Source organism: Astatotilapia calliptera, chromosome 7, assembly GCF_964374335.1.
Source record: "Astatotilapia calliptera chromosome 7, fAstCal68.1, whole genome shotgun sequence".
NCBI lineage: Eukaryota > Metazoa > Chordata > Actinopteri > Cichliformes > Cichlidae > Astatotilapia > Astatotilapia calliptera.
Window position 1 is genome coordinate 46,411,125 of NC_137428.1, and position 25,516 is coordinate 46,436,640.

The 25,516-nt window shown below is 38.9% G+C and overlaps 2 protein-coding genes across 5 annotated transcripts; one reads left to right on the plus strand and one right to left on the minus strand.

Annotated features, from left to right (window-relative positions):
* Positions 1-695: 695 nt before the first annotated feature.
* Positions 696-12,059, minus strand: nts (neurotensin). Of its 4 annotated transcripts, XM_080304567.1 has the most exons (6): positions 11,987-12,059; positions 8,767-8,887; positions 4,479-4,568; positions 4,059-4,120; positions 1,868-2,065; positions 696-1,146 (listed from the first exon to the last, which is right to left on the minus strand). In XM_080304567.1, the coding sequence occupies exons 3-6, from the start codon at positions 4,537-4,539 to the stop codon at positions 1,003-1,005; spliced, it is 465 nt and encodes a 154-aa protein (XP_080160693.1). In that variant the 5' UTR covers positions 4,540-4,568; positions 8,767-8,887; positions 11,987-12,059; the 3' UTR covers positions 696-1,002. The 4 variants fall into 4 exon arrangements, with proteins under 4 accessions (XP_080160693.1, XP_080160692.1, XP_080160691.1 ...); XM_080304566.1 differs by lacking the exon at positions 11,987-12,059 and having other exon boundaries at positions 8,767-11,113; XM_080304565.1 differs by lacking the exons at positions 8,767-8,887; positions 11,987-12,059 and adding an exon at positions 5,522-5,866.
* rassf9 (Ras association domain family member 9) lies at positions 11,150-25,516 on the plus strand. Its single transcript, XM_026175024.2, has 2 exons — positions 11,150-11,306; positions 18,865-25,516. The coding sequence occupies exons 1-2, from the start codon at positions 11,260-11,262 to the stop codon at positions 20,123-20,125; spliced, it is 1,308 nt and encodes a 435-aa protein (XP_026030809.2). The 5' UTR covers positions 11,150-11,259; the 3' UTR covers positions 20,126-25,516.

The window sequence follows — 25,516 nt, forward strand, 5'->3', positions numbered from 1 at the left end:
GCATAGCTAACATTTTAGGCACTATTTGTGTTTCATTTCTAATTTGTTGGGATTTTTCTAAATGCATATCAATCCATATTTAGGATCTAGCAGCCCAATTGTGCATAAAGAAAAGATAACTTTTATCTTATCTTTTTGCACAATTTTATGTACAATAAAGTACTGAGTCCTAAACTAAACTGTGTTCATTGAGATTAAAGTTGATAAAGAATGAGGACAGATGAGAAATTAAAGCGAAAATATGGATCCTGGGCTTAATGCCGTGGGAGCAGTTTGATTTCACAGTATGGGTCCACAGAGACATTTTTCTATGCTGATGAGAGTGATCTTTTCCAAGATGACAAAACCTCTATCCATGGCGCGCAGTGGGACTGAATTAATGATGAAGGTGAATAATATGCTGTGGCCTTTGCAGTAACCAATTTTCAACCGGTTGAACAGTGTTGCTTCTACTCTGTGTTTCCATGCATGTCAAAGTAGAGTTGCAGAGACTTGGAGAGTTTGTGCTAAACCGACTGAAGCTACTGGTGACACTTAGGGAGACATAAAGTGTCTCCTGGTTTTGTTTGGTCAGAGGAGTAATTTGTTGTAGGTTGTGATCCTGTGAATGCTAATTAAGTATTATAAAGGATGAAATATGACACAACTTAGCTAAGTCATTACATAAATAGAAAAAGCAGATTGTGACATTGTGCTGGTTTTGTATCATGAATCCTTTAATTTCTGAAACAAAATAGATTTATTTTGCAGTGAATAAATAGCATACATAAATACAGTTTCTCAGAGATACACTATTTCTTTGATGCTAAGGATTTTATTTTCAGGAGCAGGATAAAGACAGGCCTCTCTGTTGGACATACAATCAAAGGGTCTGATTGGATAAAAAGGAACAGGAAAAAAAAAAAGACTGCATCTACAAGAAGACAGAAAATAAACACAATCACATAATTACACAAAACATGTGGTCCGGTCCCTTAAAATGGTGCTGCGGTCTCTGGGATGTCAGTAAAATGTACTTCGTTTTAAGATGTACGGCCGCCGAGTCTTAGTGATGTGCCCCACTTGCCTCTTCAATATGTAGGGTGACTTTCGTTTCAGTGGAGCGTCGCTGTTCTCCTCTGAATACTCTAGAGAGTCTTGGAGTAGCTGTGAGGAGTGAAGGGAGACACAGCAGAGGATGAGTGTCACGCAACATGAGGGAGTGTGAGGGGGGCGGGCGGCAGGCAAACATGTTTTGGTACTGACTGCTAATCTGCAGGTGTTGTGTTAACATTTAAAAAAAGAGAAATGCCACAGTGCGAGGAGCCAAAAGTGGAGAGAAAAACGATGACAGCGAGTGAGGAAGAGATGAGGAGGCGAAGTGGGGGAGAGGGGAGATTTAATGAAGTGTGTTTGCTTTAGGGGAGAACACACATACTCCTGTGTGTTCTGGCGATGTGAGTGAGTAAGTGTGTATGTACACAAGTCTGTGTATTTGTTTTGACTGGGCTTTTGGTTGACAGTTACTTCTCAACAAGTAGCTTAGGTAGGAGATTAGGACTTTTGAGAATTTCCTTAGCTATCCATAATTTCCCATATGGAAAAGAAATAGTAAAAACTTATATGTGATTACTTATGAAAGTGGCCACTTTCTCATTACTTTCATACATTGTTTTAGTAAGTATCCAAAACATACAAGTTTCATTATATCATTTTTCAAGGGATCTTATATCTGTTTTCACACTTATATGCTTTTCATACAAGTTTCACACAAGACAGATACAAACTTTATAAGATTTATATATCTTTTCCATATGGGTATGCAATGTTGTTATTTGAAAAGTAGCCCACACAGCAAAAGAAAGTAAGTTAAAGATGATTGTCTGACCCTCTCCTCCCGGCTCTGCAGTACTCGGCAGATGTGTTGCAAGTTGTACATTTCATCCAGCAGCTGGAGGCTCCCCTCCCTCAGACCCCCATCCTCCTCCTCCCCACTCCACGCCTCCTGGCGCAGGGCGCTCAGCATCTTACAGAGGTTGGCCAGAGACACGCGCCAATAGGGGGCACTCTGCTTATTCTGTTTCATCTGCACAGAGGGCACAAGATACCAGGATGAGACAGTTAAATGGATTGAGTGGTTGGGTTTTTAACACTCAGAGTGCATCACTTAATCAGATTCCTGCTTTGAGCAATATTTTCGTTGGTGTTTTCGTGTATTTTGTGAACTTGGGTGAAGTGAAAACTGTACTGACCACTCAAGAGGCTGATGTTTCAGGTGGTTTAGAAGCTTTTTGGTTTAATGGGGATTGTTTTCTCTCGTGAAACATTTATATTGACAGAAATGATCTGACTGAAAAACGACATTTTCAGGTATTACTCAATCCGCGTCCTCAACACTGTAATCACAAACTGTGGCCATAATTTTAAAATTCAGCCAAACTGTTGATTCGATACCTCAATCTGACTTAATCATTTTGATATTTGTCATTTCATAGCTTATGTTTGAGCAAACAGAATACAGTCAGTATTGTGAACTACACCTTAGTCTCACTTTTAATGTTGTACATTTTGCATTTGCAGCAGTAAATACTCAGGTAGTTCCTTTAAAAAGGGACTGAGGATTCTGCATGTGAGACTTTTACAATGTAATCTAAGCACCTATTATTTCTTAAAGACACATGCACTCAGAGTGAACAGAGTGAGACTACTGAGTTATAATCTAGTGTCTCTAGAGTGCAGTGAGATGGTAAAGAGCCCCCAGAATCCTCTGTGTGTACTGGCTGTCACGTGCATGTTGCAGTCAAAGATGTCAGTGTCAGGGAGGCTCACTCATCATTTATGACCAGTGGAAGTATCCTCAAATATAAAGACGAAAACTCTTTTTGTTTGCCAGGCAGGAGACGTGGATAAAAGCTTTAGTGGCATCAAATGAACAAGCGTCAGGATCAAACATAGGCAGCTGACATTTGGAAATTGCCCATGCACAAAAGACAAACTAGCTGAGTTAGTGTGGCCATGCAATTGTGCTGTAATGTCATATGAAAGATTGTGGTGCTTCACTGGAAATTTCTACCTTAACGTTAGTCTCCTGGGCTCTTTAGCGTTCACAAACTTGCATTTTATAGAGACGCAAAAGTTCAATCTAAATTCCAGCATCGGAACAACTAACGATACTGAACACAGAGGTCAGTGACTCACTATGCAGAGTAATAAGAAGGTAATTTAGTTGTATTCAGTAGAGAATGAAAAACCACAATGGAGCATTAACCGTGGTATCTAATCAGATGAAAGGAAGGGAGGAGTATATCAGTCAATTTTATTGTCAAATATATAGTGTGTAGATAAAGAGCCACAATTAGGTCTATCTTCCACCATACTGCACTTTCCAGCCTCTTGAGCAGTCTGTCAGTCATGCAGCAAGTTATTATTACAATCATCACCCCTGAGCAACCTCTGAGCATCGGCAGCTATGAATCAAATGGCTGATTTGTCACCGTCATGTCTCCGTGTGAGCATCGCAGTTTTTCATCAGCAAGAACGGTAAAAGATGTGTCGTAACTATGCTGCCAGGTCCATCTGAATCCTATTAGGATCGGCCATCCGTCTGTGCGTGCCTTTGGTTCCACATTCACTGATTTCATACCTGATCTTTGCATAGCCTCAGGCAGACATCAGATAAATGTGATAAAAAGCTCAAGGTTACAACTGAATTAGAATGCCCAATCTCAGCTCTTATTTTCTCCTCGTTTCAAAGCACTGCAGCAAATGGAAAGGTGATTATTTGTTATTTTTCTGAGCACATTTGAACTGGATACACTTTTAAAAAGAGCAAATTGACTTAAAAAAAACAAAGTAAATGCTCAGGCAGCCTGAGTGGCATAAAAAGCCTCTTGTGGTAAATTATTTATCTCCCACTCAGCATGAGCACAACCGCAAGCTGAGGTTGCCACTGAAGCGTGGATGTAGATTTCATGAAAGAACACCTGGAAAGCCTTTATCGGCGAGGTCAGAGACCGACCCGGCAGGATGAAGCTTTTCTTTCCAGTCTCTGATATCACAGATGTAAAAAGACCAGATACCTTGGAAGTGAAGAGACTGCTGAGTAGTTCCTCTTCTAGCGCTCGCTGCTCCTGGTCAACATCTGTCAGTTACAGAAAAACAGCTTTACAACATTCAGATTTCACACAAATAAAAACACAAAACAAAAGATAAAACATAAACAAAAAACATAAATAAAACATAAACATAAATCAGTATAATTAAAACAAATATACTAAGTCTAATCTAAATGTATACTCAGTCGGTTTCATTTGAACTGATTCCATTAAATTTAATGTTTTACATTCTACTTGTGTAACAACATAAAAAAATTGACATGTTATCCAACTACTTAAAGAAGTCAGTATTTTGGGCATAAATATTTTTGGAGTGTAGTTTAGTTCAGTCCTCAATGAAATGTTATTTAAATTAACAATTAAGTATAGTTTCTCATCATTTACATTTGAATAGTAAAGTGGTGAAGAAACCCAGCCCTCGGTATCTGATGGTGGTCATCTTCATCACTATTGATAACAGAGTCCCCGTGCACCCTGACAGTGACAAAAAGCAACACATAATATCAATAAGAATTCCATGTGCATCTCTCTCTCTCTCCCTATATATATATATATATATATATATATATATATATATATATGTGTGTGTGTGTGTGTGTGTGTGTGTGTGTGTGTGTGTGTGTGTGTGTGTGTGTGTGTGTGTTATGTGCGCGCATGCATAAAAGTTGTCCTTTATTTGGTTATTGATCCAAAAGTAACTATCATCTAGTAACAATCCATTCTCATTTTGAGTATTGGAAATAGTTCAGTGTAAACTGCATTTAATGTAAAATAAATGAAACTAATTAAGTTTCATTTCCCTAACATAAGATCAAACAAAGAATGAGAACAATAGTGTAAGTTACATTAATAGTTACATTAATAGTTTTTTCTGCTGTGCCGTGTTTGGAAGAGGTGAAGTGAAACTGTCATAAAAGCCCATATTCACATGTGACTATGGCCACTTTTAAGCTTTCAACAGGTGACACTATTGATCAGCCTGAGTCCCAGTGCACCCTGACAGTTAAACAAAGCACAAATTATGCATGGATTTAAAAGAATGGAAGAGGCAATTGATCTTTGAGGGGGAAAGGGGTTTTATAGTAGCCTAAAAGAGCTGTAATCCTTGAGCAAAATTAAGATTTTCACTTATACAGTTATTTTTTTTAATAAACCGAGGTTTAAAAGTTAGCTATGTCATGAAGTCACACGCCATTCTCTGATTTTTCCCGAGAGAACAAATCAGGTTATTTCAGTATTTAATCTAAAGGACCAAACTCAAAACCATCCTGTTTAACCAACTTTGCCATTCAAGGTTTTTCAGAAATATTTGCAGTAATTTTTCCTTCTTTTATGCACATGCAACATTTCAGTATGATGCACCTGTTTTGTGAATAAATCCATAAAGTTCTACATAGAAAACCTGTTGAAAGAACACCAGTGCTTACCTGTACAAAGTGCACCACATGTTAAACAGAGGAGAAGCATACACGCCAACTGTGTCTGCATCTTGATCAGAACAAAAAAATCTGAAAAGAAATACCCCAAAAGAACAAAAAAAAGGATCCCACACTGAAGAATTCACCTGAGGAGGAATCTAGTCCATAAGGTTAGGGGCCAGACACAGACAAAGAGAGGCTGGAGACACAATTTAGTGAAGCTGCTGTTTTGTTTTTTCTTGTTCTTCTTCTTCAGATCTATACACACTTAAGCAGTTTCTGCTGCTGGGATGTGAAGCACAGTGGGCTCCATTCCCTGGGTATATAAGAGCCAAAATGATGTCACAGCATCTGCCCCCCCCCCCCCCCCCCTTACCCCACCCACACAGACACACATCTCCATCCCCACCTTTCCACCCATTACCACATCCCACTCATTCTCCTGTGTCATCAGATGTTTCATCCGACGACACTCCGGCATCATGACGTGAAAGGTTTTTGCGTCAAGGTTTTGAAGATGTGGTTATTTCCCTTCATGAATGCACACAGTCCGAGGTTAGTTTTGCCTCATGTTCCACTGATGGGTACCAGCAGTGATGAGGCAGGATGAACGAATCAGGCTCACTTTTTGCTTCACAGTTTGAACAGTCTTTTCATTTTTTTTCTAATTCACCAGGTTGTTGTCTTGGTTAACAAACAAAACCACTACATGCTAAAGGCTCAAATATTGGTGACGATTACAATTTAATTAACGTGAAGGCACAACTCTGTCCATGTTTCTCTAAAGCAGGTTTTACTTTGTAATAGTTATTTTTTCTACTATAAATTCCCGCTGACATAAATGTAATCCATAAACCAACAAATAGCTTGAAATTTATTACTGCATTGCATGATCATCACAATCAGTCCACAACCTGCAGATATTGGGATTTCTGTTTTTGACTTTAATAATAAAAAGCTTTTTCACTGGAGCTTAACCTGGCTTTTACAACTTGTTAAGAGGACCTTGGAAACAATGACTAAGAAAATAATCTTACCACCAGGTCTGTTTGGTAGATTTTTGAAAGCTTTCCATCAAATATCCTCCAACTTTATTTCTCTTTTTAGGATTATATTTTTGCTTAATTCCATAGAAAACACTTTTAAATCAGCATACTTACTCTATGAACTTAAGAGCAAATATAAACTCATGCACTAATTTCTGATTCATTTTGTTAGTGTAGTTTAAATAGAGCTGTTTTCTGGTTTTGTTGCCAGAGATGGGCAGTAACGCGTTACAAGTAACAAGTAACAAGTAACGCGTTACTGTAATCCAATTACTTTTTTCAAGTAACGAGTAAAGTAAGGGATTACTATTGCAAAAACGGGAATTAGATTACCGTTACTTTCCCGTAGGAACGCTGCGTTACTGCGTTACTGCGTTACTAAAACCGTGATTTTTTGCGAGAATGTCTCATGACAGTGACGTGCGAAGTTCGTGGCAACAGCTGTGTGCAGATCAACAATGGATCACATATCAATTGTGGGAGAGAGTATGAGCGTGCAGCGTTTAAAGCGTGGAAGTACTGACCTTACTTTGAGTTTGATCCCATAAAAAGTGACAAAAACATTAGCGTCCATCGTGCGTGGGAAGAAAACTTCTTTTTACAGCAAAAAAACCCCTAAACTTCCAAACAAGCACCGAGTGCGCTACGACATAATGGGAAATTCACAGAGAAACTCGTGGATTCTTCCACTGACTGCTGCGGCACACCTGCACCAGGGTAAACCTCCAGCTACCCCACTCCTGCTTTACAGGTGAAAATAGAGCAACAGGACCGCTAGTCTTTGATTTTATTTATTTTCTGCTGTGTTTTACTTGCATCTATTTGAAAGACTGAGTGTAAACACACACAAAAAAATATTTTATGTGCTGGAATGTGCAGAAAATAGGTTTAAATATTAAACAAATTTCTTCCAGTCAGAGAATGGTGCATATAATTAAATTTTTGCTTGATGCATAAAGTTAAAAGATTAAAACTAATAAAACAAGTTTTAAAAAGGGACCTTTCCGTTTGATAACATTTTGTATGATGGATTATGCAGAAAAAGTAGAATTGGGCTGAAAGATCTATCGCTTTATTACCTATTCAGGTTGTAAATCGTGTTTTTAAAAAGTAACTAAGTAACTAGGTAATTAATTACTTTTGAAAATAAGTAATCAGTAAAGTAACAGGATTACTTTTTTGGGGAAGTAATCAGTAATTAGTTACTGATTACTTTTTTCAAGTAACTTGACCAACACTGTTTGTTGCACAAAATTGTAAAGGGGGAGCCATTTGTTGTGACCGGTTGAGCCTGAGGAAAAAACATGAGATGAGGTAAGTGAAGAAGAAGCCTTCTGGGTGCCTAACTCTATTGCAGCTAACCAATGGATGGTCCATGGTCACCTGATCCAGCCCTTACTATAGGCTACATCAAAAGGGAAGTTTTAAGCCTAATTTTAAAAGTGAAGAACCTGTCTGTCTCCCAAACTGGGAACCGATTAAGGTCAAATTAGTTCAATTTAATTATATTTATATAGCATCAAATCACAACAGTTGCCTCAATGTGGTTTATAGACCCTCTGATAATACAGAGAAAAACTTCTCAATCAGATGTCACACTCTGGTGACAGTGGGAAGGAAAAACTCCCGTTTAACAGGAATAAACCTCTGGCAGAACCCGGCTCAGGGAGGGGCGGCCATCTGCAACAACCGGCTGTAAGTGAGGAGAGGAAGACAGGATGAAGACATGCTGAGAGAGCCAGAGATTAATAATAAATAACGATTAAATTCAAGGAGACAGAAGAGGGACCTGATAGCTGAAAGTTCCACCTCAAATTCTCCTTTAAAGATTTGTATGTGAGGAGAAGAATTTTAACTTCTTTATTTAACAGGGAGCCAGTGAAGAGAGGCCGATGTAGAAAAATAGGATTTCTCTTTCTAGTCCCTGTCAGAATTCTCACTGCAGCCTTCTGATGTAACATTTAACTGCAAATGTGTCTGCAGAAGCAGACACCGACAACCATTAATGGGTTTAACGTGTTTATTGAACAGATAGTAAAGGGTAGGTGAGTGACTTAGAATGCTACAACCTTTATGGGAGTCTCTACTGAAGGAGACAGAGTGCATGCAGGTAAGTCTCTGTAAGTTATTAGAGGTGAGAGAAAATTCTTACTTGTAATTTGCTTGAACAGGGATTTAAGAGGGACTGCTGGCACACAGACACAATACCTTAGGAGTAGTGAGTGGGTTGGTGGAAAGTGGGGAGGCAGGTGAGATGAGGGTGAGTCCTTCTGTCTTCAAAGCTCAGATGATGTCTGTAGAACTCCTTGGTGAAGCATGGATCAGGAAACTTGAACAGAAGAAAGACAGCACAGGCCGAGAGTGGACATAGGGAGGCAAAGCAGAGAGAGAAAGAAAGACAGACCAAGAAGAAAACCCCACATCTGCCCAACCATAACATCTGGATCAAATGAAAACCTTTTCAGGGAGCTTCTGAACGAGCAGATAATAATTATTTACAGGAGTCCAGTCATTGTAGGTAGTCCTATATATACCTGTTACGGCCCTAGCAGGGCCTCCTCCTGAAGGTGCCTGTGTGGGCGTGTCCCACCACCTCTTCTGCCTGAGGTGCCACCTTTCCCTTTTGTGCAGCTGACTCTCGTCAGTAATCAAGGAGATTTAAGCCCAGGGAAAGGTGAGCTCTGGGCCAGAGTGCCAGTAGTGTGGTTGCAGCTAGTGAGCTGTATGTTTGTGTGGTTACAGCTAGTGAGCTGAGTGTTTGGTGTATTTGCAGTTAGTGAGCTGCTCTTTCTTTTTGGCTTACGTTTTACTTTATTGACCAACGCCTGAGTTTTGTTTGTTTTCTTAAATGGTGATAGCGGCTTGTCCGTCTCTTTTAGTTGAGCTACTTTAATAAAACTCTGTAATTTAACCCTCATACCTTCTTGTCTCCTTTTTCTGACCCGGACACTTTTCGTTACTTCCCCCTCACCGCCTAGACCCCTCAGGGGAACGTAACAATACCTTTAATATGCACACTGAAGGATATATGAAAGAATAAGTGAATATATCAAAGATTCCTTGCAGTGTTATTGGAGCCCAAGGTAGTACCATCAAGGCTTACATGTCTATTAGGCACATCTGAAGGTTCAGTAATTGATTTGTATCTCCTGCCTTCATGAGAAACTGAGTTTTATCAACATAGCAATGAAAGTTTTTGCAGTTATTTCTACTAACATTGTCTAAGGGAAGCATGTGCTGTCAATAGTATTGATCCCAGCCCAGAACCCAGAAGAATTTTCCCCTAATGGTTAATTTTATTTGTAAAGAAATTCATGAAGTCATTAGCAGTTAAGGTCAAAGGAATACTTGGGTCAGCAGAGCTCTGACTCTTTGCCTGGCTGCTCTGCTGAACAGAAACTGTTTTCCTCTATCAGATGTCTAATCATTGAGGGCTTTTTAAAGAGTAGCAAAGTATTTTTTCCAGATCAGAAGAAGGTCTTCTAATTTAGTGAAATGCCATTTCCTCCCTAGTTTAAAAGTTGCCTGCTTTAAGACAGGTGTGACTTATACAAAGCTGTACGTTTCTCTGCTTTGTTGAGTCATAGTTGGGCTGTTACATAGGTAACAAGATAATCTGTCTCTGAAGGAGTAAGATTCAGGTAGCTGCTCGCATCATGAGTCAGTACATGGTATTATTGAAGATAACAGTGCAAGGATCATGTCTTTAAACTTTGTTACAGCACTTTCAGAGAGACCTCCACTGTAATGAAATGTATTCCCATTATTGTAAATTTAAATTTAAAAAATGGTCAGACAAGACATGTTTTCAGGGAATACTGTTAAATACTCAGTTTCTATGATGTACCATATGTCAGGACAAGATTCAGAGTGTTTTTAAAATGACGAGTCAGTTCATTTACATTCTGAAAGAAGCTAATTGTGTTTAAATCACATTCAGTGTGGAGGCTGTTGCTCTCAGCATTTACACTAATGTTAAAATCACTTTCAACGATGAGTTTAAGTAATGCTCAGTCAGTTGTTTTAGCTGTGTGTTTTTGTGGCTACCCTATTTAGTAATTAACCCCCAAAAACAATTAAATAATTTCAATATGTGTTAGGACAGCTTGAAAAACCACGTGCTCTTTGAGAGATTTACAGCGTCAAACACTCTTAGACTTTTTTTTTTAAACAGGCTGTTTCATCTCAATGTAACATTTGTTGATCCAGAAAGGAAGACCATTTATCAAAACCCAACATGTTACATTTTCCTGGGTTGTAATGTAAACATGTTGTAACATTACATTACAGCTTTTTTTTATGTCGTCAGCAGGGTGGATACATGAAAAGAAATGCTGTTATTCTGTGCCTTATCTGCTCTATATTTTATATTATAGTTCCGCTAATATTTCAACATAATCTACAATGTTCTCTAATTGTTACGTTATTTCGTATTTCTGCAGAGCTGAGTATCCTTTTGAAGAAAGTGTTTCGTTTAGTCGTTCAGGTTGTTCCTGCAGGTGGAAGGGGGCAGAGTTTCACCATTAAATCTCGTTTGGCTGTAGGAAACACCTCCCTCCGCTTTTCGGATGGGGCGGATAGAGTTGCACCCGGGACACCCGTCAACTTTTCTGAAACATTCCGATAAGTGTCCGACGTCCTACAATGCCTGGACTGTAACTCACTTTGGATCGCCGGTCTGTTTTCTTGTGCTCCTGAGTCATGGCTCCATTTGGAAAAAACTTCCTTAAAGCCCGAATGAAAAACAGGTAACTTGATCAGATGAGTATGAGCTTTCTTTAAACCTGTTGAGTGTGTTTTCCCCCAACTTCGAGCATTAAAAAAAGACGTTACAATGAAATGCGTGAGGGAGACGATTTACGCTCAACTCGGCGCGCATCGAACTACGAATGAGCAGCACAAAATAAAACGCAGTTAAGTTGTTAATTTAGTTCTGCATATCATCTTTTTGACTATTATTATTGTTTTAAAAAATGATGTCTCCCCGGTCCAGTTAGAAAAACTGACAAACCTCCATACTGAATTCCAAGGAAATAATATACACTTCCGTGGAATATGAGATTTTGAGCGTCCTTTTTTTCATCAAGGTTATTACTATCTTAAACCAATTCATTCTTAATTTCCTTAATACTATTTGGGGAGTAATATATATTAATTTTACTAATTAAAAGCCAGTTTTGGCGAACCTGTCCGTGTGTGCACATGTTAAGATTTTTCATGTTACATTTTTAATGTAACTATACATGAACGATTTTATCAGTGTGCCAATGAGTGATGTGCCTTTTAGTGGTGGTCTTTGTTTGTTTACAACACTGCAGGCCTACTGTACATTAGCTTGTAAACGTTTGGACTTTCTTCTGCTATTATAAAAAAACGCACACACATATGTACACGTACAAAGTAGTAGAGATCATGTAATCTGTATTACCATAATTTGCTTTTTGCAATTTCCCTAAGAGCGTAGCTTGGCCTTTTGATGTGCTTCTCTCTGCAGCTGGGGTCCAGCTACAGTTCTGTAAAGGCAAGGAGGAAAGTAGAGTTACTGAGCCACAAGCTGTCGTCTGTTATTGGTGTAGACATTCTGCTTCTTTTGTTGACTACAGACTTTTGTTGTGCAGAGCTGGTAAACAGAGTTCTCTTTCTGAGTATCTAGGTCATGATTGAATCCCTTGCTGCCAAGATCAAGACAAGGAAAGTTAAAGGGTTTTAATTAGCTTTACTCATTAAGGGTCTCAATTAACACCAAACACAGCAACAACGCTGAGAGGTATGGTAGTGTACAGTGCTAAATTACAACACTTTGACAGAGGCACCATCAGCAGAATTGATGCATTTTCACATCACACAGAGCTGAGATGAATTATCTTTGATAACTTCAAACAGTCTGACTGAAGTTGTCTCCAGTGGCTGTCTTATTTTTTTTTTCTTGCATAGTAATTATCATCGAGGCACCTATAATTATCTCAAGTGTTTAGATCTTTAGACATGTCAAACGCTTCACTTCGGAGACACCTGAGGCTGGCTCCTACTCGAGGTGAAACTTTGAGCTGGATGTTGACAACATGTGCAGTCGGAGCAAGCCGAAGCATCAAAATATTCACAAAATAAGAAAACGTTAATGTTGATTTGGTAAATGTAAAAAATATTGGAATATTCCATACTAAAATCAGGGAGTCTGATCCTTCAAACAACAGGAAATACAAGCCTCAGAATTATGTGACCAAAGCAATGTAGTGACCACTTGCACTAAGCCACCACTATAGCATTGTTAATTAGTTTTTAACATTGCTAGATTAATACAAATTTGCAGGCTGCTGAAAGCAATAAAAAAAAAGACCGTTTGTGTTTAAAAAGGACAGGGGAAGTCATTTCTTTTAATGAGAAAGGGTTGTTATGGTGATTTAGATACTTCCTGTGGGCAAAAGATAATAGGGGTGGGCGATTTCACATAGGAAAGGAACAAACAGGGTGTGTTGTGTCTCTGCTCACAGATGCTTATCAGGGAAGGAGTCTTCCCAGAGATCAGCATATCCAGATAAAAAAGTCACATTATTTCCTCAGCAATCCCTCATTCTTATCCTCAGATAAGAACAAGAGGAAACGTCTCCTGTCCAGCATCCAATAGTTTCTCTTCTGCATTCTCTGTGTTAAAGCCAAGCCAGACAGACACTTTGTAGATACTTTAGACTAGTATGATTTATTTGTTTTGGCTTGGATTTCTATATCTTACCTTTTTTAGTAAACCCCTATTGTTTTATATACACCAGTCAAACCTATAATTTGTTAGATAAACTACAAGTGTTGGTCTCGAAGAAAGAGAAACTTTGATTAGTGTAGGAAATGCAAATGCAAGCTTCTTATTGTCCCCTTTCACTTGTCTGATATTATTGACATTTATGTTTTTGAAGAAAAAAAAAGTGCAGAGGTCATGAGTCTGCAGTGCATTGTGTCATATCCTGCAGCGCACATTCAGTTTCCTTTTAAAGGAAATACAGCTGAAAAATGTCTTCACTTCATCTCTAGTTGATCCAGTCAGCCACAACTTTTTATCAGAACTTGTTCTTCCAGTCAGCATTAGTTTAGTCATAAAATCAGGATGAGTAAGTAAGAAATGTTGGATTGCACATAGGCCTTTTTTTCTGGTTTTAACTTGAGGTTAGCATTTGTGATTTGAGGATTTATGTTTACTTATTTGATTGTACTTAGCTTGGCTTAACTGAACAGATCAAGATGCCAGTAAAATTTGTGACTTTTCCATCAACCTCGTGTTAAGTGCTAATTATGAGGTATTACAGCTATGAAAACCACAAACAAAATGAAGGCGTTAGCATAAATCACACAGATTTTAATTTTGAATTGGTTGATGCTGCATAGAAGGTGAATTAATCTATCTGGGGTAAGTTTGATCGTTTCACTCAGGACTGTTTTGAGCTGTAAAAGCAAACCTGTGATCTTATCAGCAGCAAATATAATCAAATCCAAATATACTCACGATTCCATAGTGAGACGTGTTGACAGCAGAGGCTAAAGGACATGTTTGCCTATCTGCTATCAAAGCTTTGTTTCTGTTGAGCATATTTGCATCTCTTTTTCGTCATTGATCTGCCAAAACATGTCGGGACACTTTAGAGCTATAACTCTGTCATTTGCTATGACTTGCTCAAACCACCAGCATACAGGCCTCTGTGGTAACTTGTACCTTACAAACCTATCACACAAGTGGGAACTGTTAATTCCTTCCAGGTTGTCATTATGAGCATTACAATATGCTACCGCAATGCAGCCGTAACGTAATCATCCAACACAGAAGCTGGTACGGAAATTCCTATAATTTAAGGTTAAACTGAACTTAGACGTGTGGGTAGTTTCCTCCCGCACGTCCCAGTTCTAACTGGATATCTCTGCCTCTAAGTTCAAGGTGAGGTCAAGTGGGTCTGCTCAGGTTTCTCGGGTTCATTCAAGTGTGAATTTAAAGTCGAACCTGTACTGTGCCAGTTGCCGTGCAACATCCGTCTTCACCCATAAGGGCTTTATATTTTAGTTTTTCTTGAAAGTATGTGTCATCTGAAGCTGTAATTCAACATTAGCTTTGAGTTCATTACACTATCAGTGTCAGCTTTGTCATTTACCACCCAGCAGTGTGACCTATGAAGGCACCCTCATTTGCTGCGTCTGGAACTGCTGTGTAATCCCAAGCTATGAATATCAAATGGCACCCAAAGTGACAGCCCTCATAAAGTATGTGGTGCGATGCAATCAGCGCAGCAGTGCATGCACTACTTGTGTATCTCTTGTCAGAGTCCTAACAGTTTGCCATGCATCTAATTGTTTGCTCTTAAAAAACACCGCAAAGTTCTGGTTAACCACATTTCAGCCAGTACAGTAAGTCAAAGTGGTGATGTCTGTGAGGCTAAGCCAGCACAATTCAAGTTGCCATTAATGGAGTCATATTCCTGCAGTATTCTTTCCAAAATAAACACAGCAGAAGAATCATTGTTCTATGAGGTACAGCTTTAAAGAAAAAATATGCTATCGTTTAGGCTGAGGGGCTAGTGTACAGCCGTCTTTAATACCCTTTAGTACCCTGATAAAAATTGCTGTTTTCCTCAATAAGAAGCAATGTAAAAAGCCATAAAAGTGCAAGTTAGGTACTGTTTACAAGGTTGTGTCAGTGACAGAAAACTTCCAGGAATTGCTGGGAGTTTATGTGGATTTTGATGTACTAGCAGTTGACTCACAACTCTGAGGCTTACAGGGGCCTTAAATGTAAGTGATAATGCTGTTAGCTACAGAAATGCAAAGCAGGATACCAAGAGCTTTCAATAAGTTCTGCCACAGCAGGACACAGACTTCACATCTACTAACTGCTGGGAATCATTGAGGCTTTGCCATTTTGGCTGCATTGCATAAGCTACAGTGTTTAGACATTCTCCAAGTCAATTCACACTGGCATTAGTTGCAGCATGTGTATCTGGACCTTAACAATCAAAGAACTCTAACAATAAATATTCCTTTAACTAATTTGGAAACTAAATTAGACTCATAAAAGTCATTCTCATGAATAAATGAAATATTTATTTCTTTTTCGTCCAAATAAATCATTTGCTTTCAGTTCCAATGTGTTCCAGTGATAACGCGTAATAGAAACTGTTAGCTCTTTCTTCACAGTAGAATGAAAATTAAAAGTAACCATAGTGAGCAACATGGAATCTCTTTTCCTCCCTTCCTCCTACAGTGCATAAAACTATAGTGGCAGGATGTTGCCTGAGTGCTGGTGATTGTGGCCTGAGACAAATACAGGTGTTTCCCTGCCTAACTGTACTGTCTTCCTGCACAGCTGTGGCCTTGGGTCACCCTTTCTGAAATAGCCAGTGTATGTACAGCATGTTTATTCGCCTGCAAGATTAGAAATGAGGACAGTGTGTGACAGGTTCAGGTTTAATGGAAACATCTGCATTGTGTATTTACAGATGTGTAGTATAGCTATGCTGCACTGAACATGTAATTATGATTTTGTTCCCTTTTCCTTTACCTTTCTTCTTTCGTGCCCTTGCACTTCTTGCCTCAGCCATTCTTTCATCCTTGCAATACAGTATAACAGTGGCTCACAAAATATTTTTTGGCCCCATATAATGAAATTGCTCTGATTTTTGGATTCCTCATCACATGCTGAGAAGGTGGGAGAGGTTTTGACCCATTAATGCACATGTGAAAGTAACCTTTAAGTATTGTTTTATCAATAATAAATAAAATATGCATAATTGGTCAGGTTTACCACTCGTAATTCATCCAAATGAATTTGTTTTGTACATAGCATTTTAATTTAAGCTGACAACGACACTATGTTTAATAAAAGTAATGGGTTAAAAAGTGAAATAATGTATTGTATTATATTATAATAAGACTTTTTCAAACACACCACAAACTTGCCACAGTTGATGCCATGGTTCATGCCCTAACACATATTGACTGCTCTATGATGTTGAGCTGTTGTGTCAGATAAGCTCATTTTTTAAGCATGTGGCCACTATGTACGGTGTACTGGGTACGCCGCCTGTTTTCTTTCCTGTGCAGCAGTAGCACTGGGGCTGTGTTGTATTGGGTGAAGTTGGAAATTCCATGGTCAAAGCAACAAGGGTTGTTGTCTATTAAATGCTTGAGGCATGTTGGAATTGTTTGGCCTACACATAGCTCAGGTATTTGCTTTGCTCCGGTTTTCTCCAAGAGTCTCAATAACCATTAACCAACCTATGAATTGCATTCCTGAGACCTTATTCGCCAGATGTTTACACTATGCTCCAGTTGGGTGTTCATGTGTTATGTGGGAACCAATACATTGTGGTATCAGTCTGTCAAATCTACAAACTGAGAGATAAGCCTCTTTCTCCCTTTGAATAATATACACAATGTCTTAGACATGCAGGTTGGGGTATCCTATCTTAATAGGATGTGGCTTGTTTTTTGTTTTTTTTGGTTTGGTTGGTTGGTTTTTTTGCTTCCTCCCGCATTGGTGACGTAAATTAGCATAAGTTGCATTCGGCCAAGGTTATCAGAACAAATAAAGGCAAAGCAGGTACATGATGTAGGGTTTAGATGTGAAGACGTTGCTGCATACCAACCTGAGGAACAACACTGAACTTTGATAGCTGGGCTAAACAAAGGACTTGATTTTAATCCCAAAGTCTGTTTTAATACATTGTAAATATAGATAAGACTTCAGATTTATCTAGATAGTAAAGTGAAATATAATTTTAAAAGGCTTAGATGAAAATCCCACTTCCAGACAAGTGTGTTGGCCCATTCCTTTTACCCATCAGTGTCACTATATCAAATTTCCTGACAAGCTACAGCCAGATTTCCTTGTTGATGTTTTCTGCTTTTGTTATTTAAGGCTAATTTTTTCAACCTTTTTTTATTCGTAGATGTGATATTATCCAGGATTAGAAGAATGTTTTTCTCTATTACTGTGAACTGACTAAAGAAGTATTGTCTTTTGGGTTGAAAAACCACAGACCAACATTCCTTTAACCCACAAAAATCAGTCTGCAGTTAAACCATCAAAGGAGGAGTTCTACTTTTTTGTGTCTGTGATTTTTATGTGGATAATCTTTCTCTGGGTTTCTTTGCGATTAAACTGTCTGCAATTATAGGAGTATTATGTGTCACTTATTTTTCCCTGAAGACTAGAATTTAACTTTAAATAATTCACCAAGACAGAAACTTGGCAGTCAGAGATTCCCTAATGAAACACATGAATCGCAGAATGTTCCTAACATGTTATCTTTCATATAAATAATAGAGTGATACATCATTCTTTATCCTGAAATCAGATTTAAATGTCTGGTGATGTTATCTTCTTATTTGTGGCCGTCTGCATTGCCGGTGCCTATCATTTAATGACTGGATATTAGGTCCTGAATATTACCGGTGGTTCATTAAGGATGTAAAAAATGAATATCTTCGGCCCATCAGAGGTCAATTTTTGAACAGGTTTTACGATCCATGCAAAAACTTAATGAGGGCCTTGAGGTTAAATAGCTCAGAACCGAACCATTAAGTGATCATCTCTGATGAGTAAGACGATGAGAAACAGTAATAGAATCAAGCCAGGAAGCACAAAATGACTGAATGTAGTTTTCTGCTCATTGACCTAATGGAAAGCCATCAAATAAGGATGCATTCATAAAAACATACTACTTAGAATAGGAAAACAACTTTTAAAGTATTATAGAGAGAGAGACTTATTTTACTTCAGATGGCAAGTATGTTGAAATATGGCTGTCTAAATTTCCTTTTGGGATTATTTATCTAACTACATTTTTTTTAACCCTTTTGTTGAACTGCTGTCTAGAAAGGAGCATTTCTAATCCCCAAATGCACGTGTCTAGAATTGAATTTGTGAACATAACTACTACTATCACTAAAAATGTATTCCAATTCAATTTATAAAGCACCAAAACACAACACCAAGTTAAAGACTTACAATAATACAGAGAAAACAGAGAAAACTTCAAAAATCAGATGTCGCACTTTAGTGACTGTGGGAAGGAAAAACTCCATATTTACAGGAAGAAACCTGCGGCAGAACCAGGCTCAGTGGGGGCCAGCCATCTGCCCCAACTGGTTGGAGGTGAGGGGAAGGAAACACGACCAGCAATCCAAACCCGCCTTAATGCAATGAAACATGAAGGGTTATATTTTAATGTCACAGAGTGTAAACATTGTAGAGCATTAACTTAAGAAAGCATTTCCAAGTTTTCATGCATAGCCAAAGTTGTAACTTTTGTTTTTTTGTCTTCTGCATAGGACAAAAGATGCAGAGCCTGTGGTAGGAAAGGAGATCCAAGTTACTGTCTGCAATGAAGAGAAGGTTGTCTGTGGAGTAACAAAGCATACGACATGTGCAGATATGATTCAGGCATTGCTGGATGATCACAAGTCAGTCCCAGAGAGCAAGCGGCTACTGGATGGAGAACCCAAAGACTTCTGTCTCGTTGAACGGTGGAAGGGTTTCGAGAGAGCTTTGCCACCTCTTACCAGAATACTGAGACTCTGGTATGCTTGGGGTGATCAGAGGCCCTTCATACAGTTTATTCTAGTTAAAACCAGTGATTTCGTGCCTCAGCCTGCTAAGAAAGGTGGAAAGTGCAAAGGGGCCAAGCTGAAGCGATGTGAGCACGGTCGTGCTCAGTATTCCCAGTCTCTGCCAGCGGAAAAACAAAAGCGCATGGTAAAAAAAGCTTTCCGAAAGCTGGAGAAACTTCATATGGAGAGCAAAAGCTCCCTAGGTGCAGAGGAGATCGACCAGATGGTGCAACTTATTCTCAACCAGGACCACACAATTAGAGAGCAGATCCAGCGGATAAGGGAGCTAGATTCAGAGATTGAGCGGATTGAGCTGCAAGTCCAGCAAGAAACCAAGTCGGAGACTTCCTTGGCTCAGGCCTGCAGTCCAAATTCCGAGGCACACATTGAGGAGCAGCTGCAAGAATACTTGTACACCAGCGATGGGGTTGTACAGCTGGACATGGAGGTTCAGAGGCACCAGGAACTCATCCTCCAGTTGTCCCATGAAATTGACGCTGAGCTTAGGAAGGCCAGCCTCGCTCTGGCTCAAGATGAAGACCAGGAAGGAATGGCCACTGGTTCCTGGATCCCCGCTGACACAGACGAAGCATTTTATACTGCTGAAATCGAGAGGCTGCGGGGCGAACTGAATCACAGCCTCTTCACCGGTGTTTCCATTCACAACCAAGCTGCTGAAATAGACAAGCAGATAAAGTACTTTGACAATACACTGGTTTCTAAGGATCAAGAGTGCTGGCAGCTAGCCGCCCAGCTGAGCTCATTGCAAATCACGGACAGCACAGAGGAGGAGCAGCCCATAACAGTCCAAGGGAAAAGTGAGACCCAGTGCGGCATTTCTCAGACAGTGAAACTCAAACACACCCTGTCCCCTCTAGACATTACAGACACAGACTCAGACACTGGGATTAGCTCCACACACAGTCAGGACTCTCTGTCACCGTGTCTCGATTTCCCTCCCCCGCTGGACACAGACGTTTGAAGAACCCGGTTCACTCAGCAATGTGTTCTTCTTCAGTCACCAGCTGCAGTTTTTTACTCCTCACATGTGCTCTTTGTTTCATGCTCTGTGCTTGCAAAATTAGCAAAAAGACACATTTTCTGCAATTTTTAGTGTCTCCGGAACTTTGTTGCATCGTCATCACACCATGCCAAAAAGAAGAATGTAAGAAATGTCAACTTGGGTTCCAACAAATTAATACAAGAGTACTGTGGTTGATTCTTAAACGTGTTCACAGAAAATTGGTCAAAAATGTTTTTGCAAAGAGTTTGCAAGATGCAAAACATATCCTTGTTTAATATGAATAATTTTCTCAGGTATCAAAGTAACAGATGGTTAGGTATCAGTGTAACATGAAATAATACATGCAAGACACTAACTGAGGCTGTGCGTGCGCTACTTATAATCCTACATTATTGATAGAAGGTTTTCCCATTTTTAATTGCCAACAGAGATGCAAAGACCAATTTTTAGATGTTTAGATTTGTCACTTTAGATGATAGTAAATAAGCTTTTTGCTTTTTGTAAAGTCCTCAAGCTATTTATTAAGTTGCACTTCTTACACACTTAAGGCTATTAACAATGTTTTATATTAAAACAAAAAGATAATAGTTTTGATGTAGTATTTGTAAAAGAAAAATATACTTTAAACACTGTTCTTGACTATTCTGTAAATACAAACCTAGTTCGTCCGATTTCAAATGGTAATTGCCCCTTCTTGATATATCATTATTTAACTGTGATTAGATGACATCTTTCTGTCTAGAAAGGGCTACAAAGTCATTTCTAAGGCTTTCATGATTCAACACTAAGAAAGAGAATAGATAAAAATGGCATCCATTGCAGAGTTCCAAGGTGAAAATCACTGCTGACCAAAAAGAACACAAAACCTTGTGTCACATCTACCAAAAACAACTTGATTCCCGAATATTCTGTGGATTGATTAGACAAAAGCAGAACTTTCTGAAAGGTTTGCATCCTGTTACACCTGACGTAAAAGGTAGCACAGCATTTCATAAGGAAAACATCATACCAACAGTCAAACGCAGTGGTGGTAGTGTGATGGTCTAGGGCTGCTTTCCTGCATCAAGGCTTTGGCAACTCTCTACCGAACAGACTCTATCCTGGCAGACGGCATCACCTGGAACTCAAGTGCACTGAGGTTATGCAGCAGGACAATGATCCAAAGTACGCCACTGAATGGCTTAAATACACACAAAGAGCAATGAGCTCACAAGGAGTCCAAACTGAAATCTAATTGAGATGTTTTGGCATAACATCTCAATTAGTTCATGCTCAAAAATATTCCAGTGGGGCTTAATTAAAACAATTCTGCAAAGAAGAGTAGAACAAAGTTCCTCCACAGTGATGTGAAGGACTCATTGCCAGTTATTGCTAATGTGTAATTGCAGTCCATGCTGCTAAGATTGGCACAACCTGTTATTGGGTTTAGGGGTTTCGTTTTTGACACAAGACCTTGTTGCATTTAGTTATTTTACCTTAATAGATAAAATCATCATTTAAAAAGTGCATTTTGTATTTACCCGGGTTATCTTTGTCTAATGTTTAAAACAGTGTGACAAATATGCAGAAATATAAGATATCAGGAAGGAGGCAAATACTTTTTCGCAGCACCTTATGCTTCTGCAAGTAATATAAGTAATTACTGAGAAAGGCACAATTGTAAAAGAAAAGCTTATTTATTTACTGTAGTTACCAAACTACCAGTTACCAGAATTTTGGGACATTGTGTAAAATTCAAGTAAAAATAAAATGCAATGGGTTCATGAGATCTGCAAATCTTGTAAACCCATTTTGCTCGTAAACATTTCAAACATTTTAATATTTCATGAAAATATTATCTCATTTTGGATTTGGTGACAGCAGCATGTCTCAGAAAAGTTGGTGAAGGGCAAATGAAATTCAAGTTACAACAATTTCTGGTACATAAATAGCTGGTGGGACATTTTTCAGATAATTTGGCAACAGGTCAGTAAAATGACACAGTCTGAAAACATGGGAAGCCAAAAATATGACAAAGAAGAAAAAGAATCTTATATCAAATAAGAATGGGAAAACATTCCTCTCCCACGAGTCCAGCAACCGTTCTCCTGAGTTCCCACATGTTTACAGACTTAGGGGAAGCTACACAGCATAAACGTGGCTCTCTTCCAACTTTTTTGTCATGCAGAGATGTGTTGCTGCAGTCAATTTCAAAATGAGCTAATATCTTTTTCTTAAAATGCCACATTTTTCTCAGTTTAAGCATTGAACGTGTATCCTCTTGTTAATTAAATATGGGTTTATGAGATTTGCTTATCACTGCATTGTTTTTGTTTGCAATTTTCACAACGTTCCAGCTTATTTGGAAATGGGTTTGTATTTTTCAGATGTAATTTTGTGACAAATCACTATTCGCTACCTGCCTAATCAAACACTATATTCACTATCCACCAAATTCAATTCACACGCCCTGTGTTTTAACCACTTAAAACGTAAGCTATTATAAAGAATAATGTACATCTTGACTTTCATAATAAAAGCTAATACTTTAAATAACTAAAAACACTGTCGTTGGGTTTTTCGGCACCATTTGTTTAGGATTTGATTGTCTTATAAATAAAGCCTAGCAACAGCGCTGACTAAGGAAGGGTATCTTCTTATAAAAATCATAGGATTTGAAATCATAGGGCTGCTTGCCACATTTCCAACAGTTTCACATCTAGTTAGGGTCTTTAAACACTTACAAATTGGTTTTGATCAAACACAAATCTACGCCTGGAGACTGGCGTAGTTTTGTGTCCTTTTTGGGAAGAATACATCTTCCAATGTTTTTTATCATTATTATTATTATTTTAGTTGCCATTTGTATAGGCACAAAATCTTGGGTTATTAAAAATGCAAAAAAAAAAAATAGTTAAGCACTGGGCTGCTTCTAGAAAATCTTTATTCTAAGGTTAAAAGGGGGAAAAAAACTAGTGTGTCATACCCATTGAATTGAATTAAGCTCTCAGTCACCATAGAGATATGACACAGTTACCTCAGAGTCCTCAGGCACCATATAATCAGACGAGATGGTCACCAGGCTAGCACAAACAACAGCGAACACTCTCCTCATGTCTAGGTACTGCTGACAGATGAACACTTTGTGCTCAGGGCAGAGCTGGGCTGGAAAAAAGCAGAGGATATCTATTTCACACACTAATTGACTCACCCACCCTGCCCTCTGTCTTTGCTCCTTCAAGCTACCAAGTAACCAAGCATGAAAGGCCTGAGAGCTTACAGTTCGAAGCAATCTTGCACTGGCATCCCCAACCTGTTGATGAAATGGAGGTTTATGGTGTTATGGACCAGGCTTTCTATAGCTCCTTTCTACTCCTTTCTGAGAACTCAAGCACTTTCTTCTAGTGTCAATCACATTATCATACATGCACATAGTGGTTTTATCTATACAAAAGCACTTTTATCTAACTCACTCACACTCCGATGGATACATCAGGGAAAACTTGGGGTTTAGTATCTTGCCCATCTTGCTCTTTGAGACATGGGGAACACAGAAATATCTGGGGATTGATCTGACCAGACAGTCTGCTATCCAACTACTAACCAGGCGCTAACATTTTCCAAAATCCGACAAGATCGGATTAGTTTTATTAAACTTTTAAGAAATATACTTTTGGCGCATTTGAAGGAAATGATCAAATAAAGAGCCACAGACCAAATAGTTTTCATTGTGTCATAATAAAGTTTGATTTCCCTCTGATCTATAGAGAGAGCCCAAGCTGTTTTTTGATACTGCATTTTGTAAGTGACCCCACTGATTGTGGCCACAGCAGACTCACTCACTATGAGTCACAGCATCTAGATAGAAGAGCTAGATTGCTTAGCTGTCTGCCGCTGAGGCAGATAAAAGACAGACTGTGGCTACAGCCATGGTTGTACTTTGGTTCTTATGATTACGCATATGACACATTAGCTTATAATGAGTGTTGCACTACGTGCAGAGGTTTTATGACGTATGGAGTGAAAATCATGATTGTGCTAACTAGGCATTGTATTAAACTACTGTGTTCTTTAACGGCTTAGGTGGATTGGTAGCAAATCTTTCATATGTAATGAGAATAACTTTTGTGGCTAACATGCAGGTTAATGCCAACAGGACCACTGAAGGACAGTCACAGCACAACACACACTGAACCGAAGTTACATGTGCTTGAATGATATTGATGTGGATTGTGCTTTGATCAGAGCCACCAGTGCACATTTAAAATGCCACAAAGGCTGGTCCAACCGTAAGTGAAAATATCACGAGGGCCCCCTCACTGAAAAAAAGCATGCAAAAATAAGAACAGGTTAAAACCAAAGTCAGAAAAATCAACCGTGTCTATGTTGAAAGATCAAATTAAAAATGATAATAATGGTTTACAAGTGCAATGCCGGAGGGTGAAATTTCACTGCATGAGTCATCAGTGCTCTTAATACCTCAGGGGGAGCAACAGAATCAAACTCCTTTGTTTACAAGCATCAATAAATTGAAGAGTTTGAGCATGTGAAGCAATAACTTCCTGAAAAAGTCATGGACACACGAGGAGAATGTGGGTGTTTCTGACAGCAAGTCTGAATTTGGATGAGCCAAATTTTCAAAAATAAAATCTGTTCACATCAAGAGCACAGTGTCGTGCCTCAGACACCACATGATCAACGTAAGCCAGAAAACAGGTTCTCAGATACTAGCAGGAGAATGTGGGGTTCAGAATCAAGGGCTTCAAGTACCTCTGGAACAGCCACATGTGTTGAAGCAGAAGCTTATATGGCTGCTCTTCTTGCTCCAAGACTGTTTAAAGCCAAATATCATTTGGTCCCACAATAACAGGAAATAGGAAAAAGAAATGAGCGATTCAAGTGTTGACAACAGCCTCACTTGCTCTTATAAACCCCCTTCTCAAGTCAATAAGAGCCTCAAGAAGCCATGTGCAAAGCAGCGTGTTCAATAGATGTAATTATAAGGTATCCTATTTCAACAATATAGAGAGCGAGGATCTAACGGCCTTGCTGCTGTTCATTCTTATGGTTGAGGAGAATGTTGAAGTCCAAACTGTCTGTGAGTCTCATATGAGAGGGTCTATGTTCCTGGCAGGGCTCTGCTGGGCTGTTTGTGATTGAATGAATTTAGGAGGCATTAAAACACAAAGCTGGATGTTGAGATCTCAGTTTGGTACTGGCTAGCATTGGAAGTAATAATCATTTAAAGTCTGAACCATGAAATTATGGCCAGAATATTCAAATTCTTTGTAATTGAAGCATTTTGTTGTTTTGTTTTTTTAAACCTTCCATCAATTTTTAAGAATAAAACACGTTTGGTTTGCTTAGAAA

Excerpts from the sequence above, each read along its gene's own strand:
- nts (XM_080304565.1), bottom strand. The coding sequence starts at position 5,582 with ATGCAGACACAGTTGGCGTGTATGCTTCTCCTCTGTTTAACATGTGGT. Across the intron at positions 4,569-5,521 it reads ATGTGGTGCACTTTGTACAG|GGTGCACGGGGACTCTGTTA; the intron begins GTAAGCACTGGT and ends TGTCACTGTCAG. Across the intron at positions 4,121-4,478 it reads CACCACTTTACTATTCAAAT|ATGTTGACCAGGAGCAGCGA; the intron begins GTAAATGATGAG and ends TGTAACTGACAG.
- rassf9 (XM_026175024.2), top strand. The coding sequence starts at position 11,260 with ATGGCTCCATTTGGAAAAAACTTCCTTAAAGCCCGAATGAAAAACAG. Across the intron at positions 11,307-18,864 it reads AAAGCCCGAATGAAAAACAG|GACAAAAGATGCAGAGCCTG; the intron begins GTAACTTGATCA and ends TCTTCTGCATAG.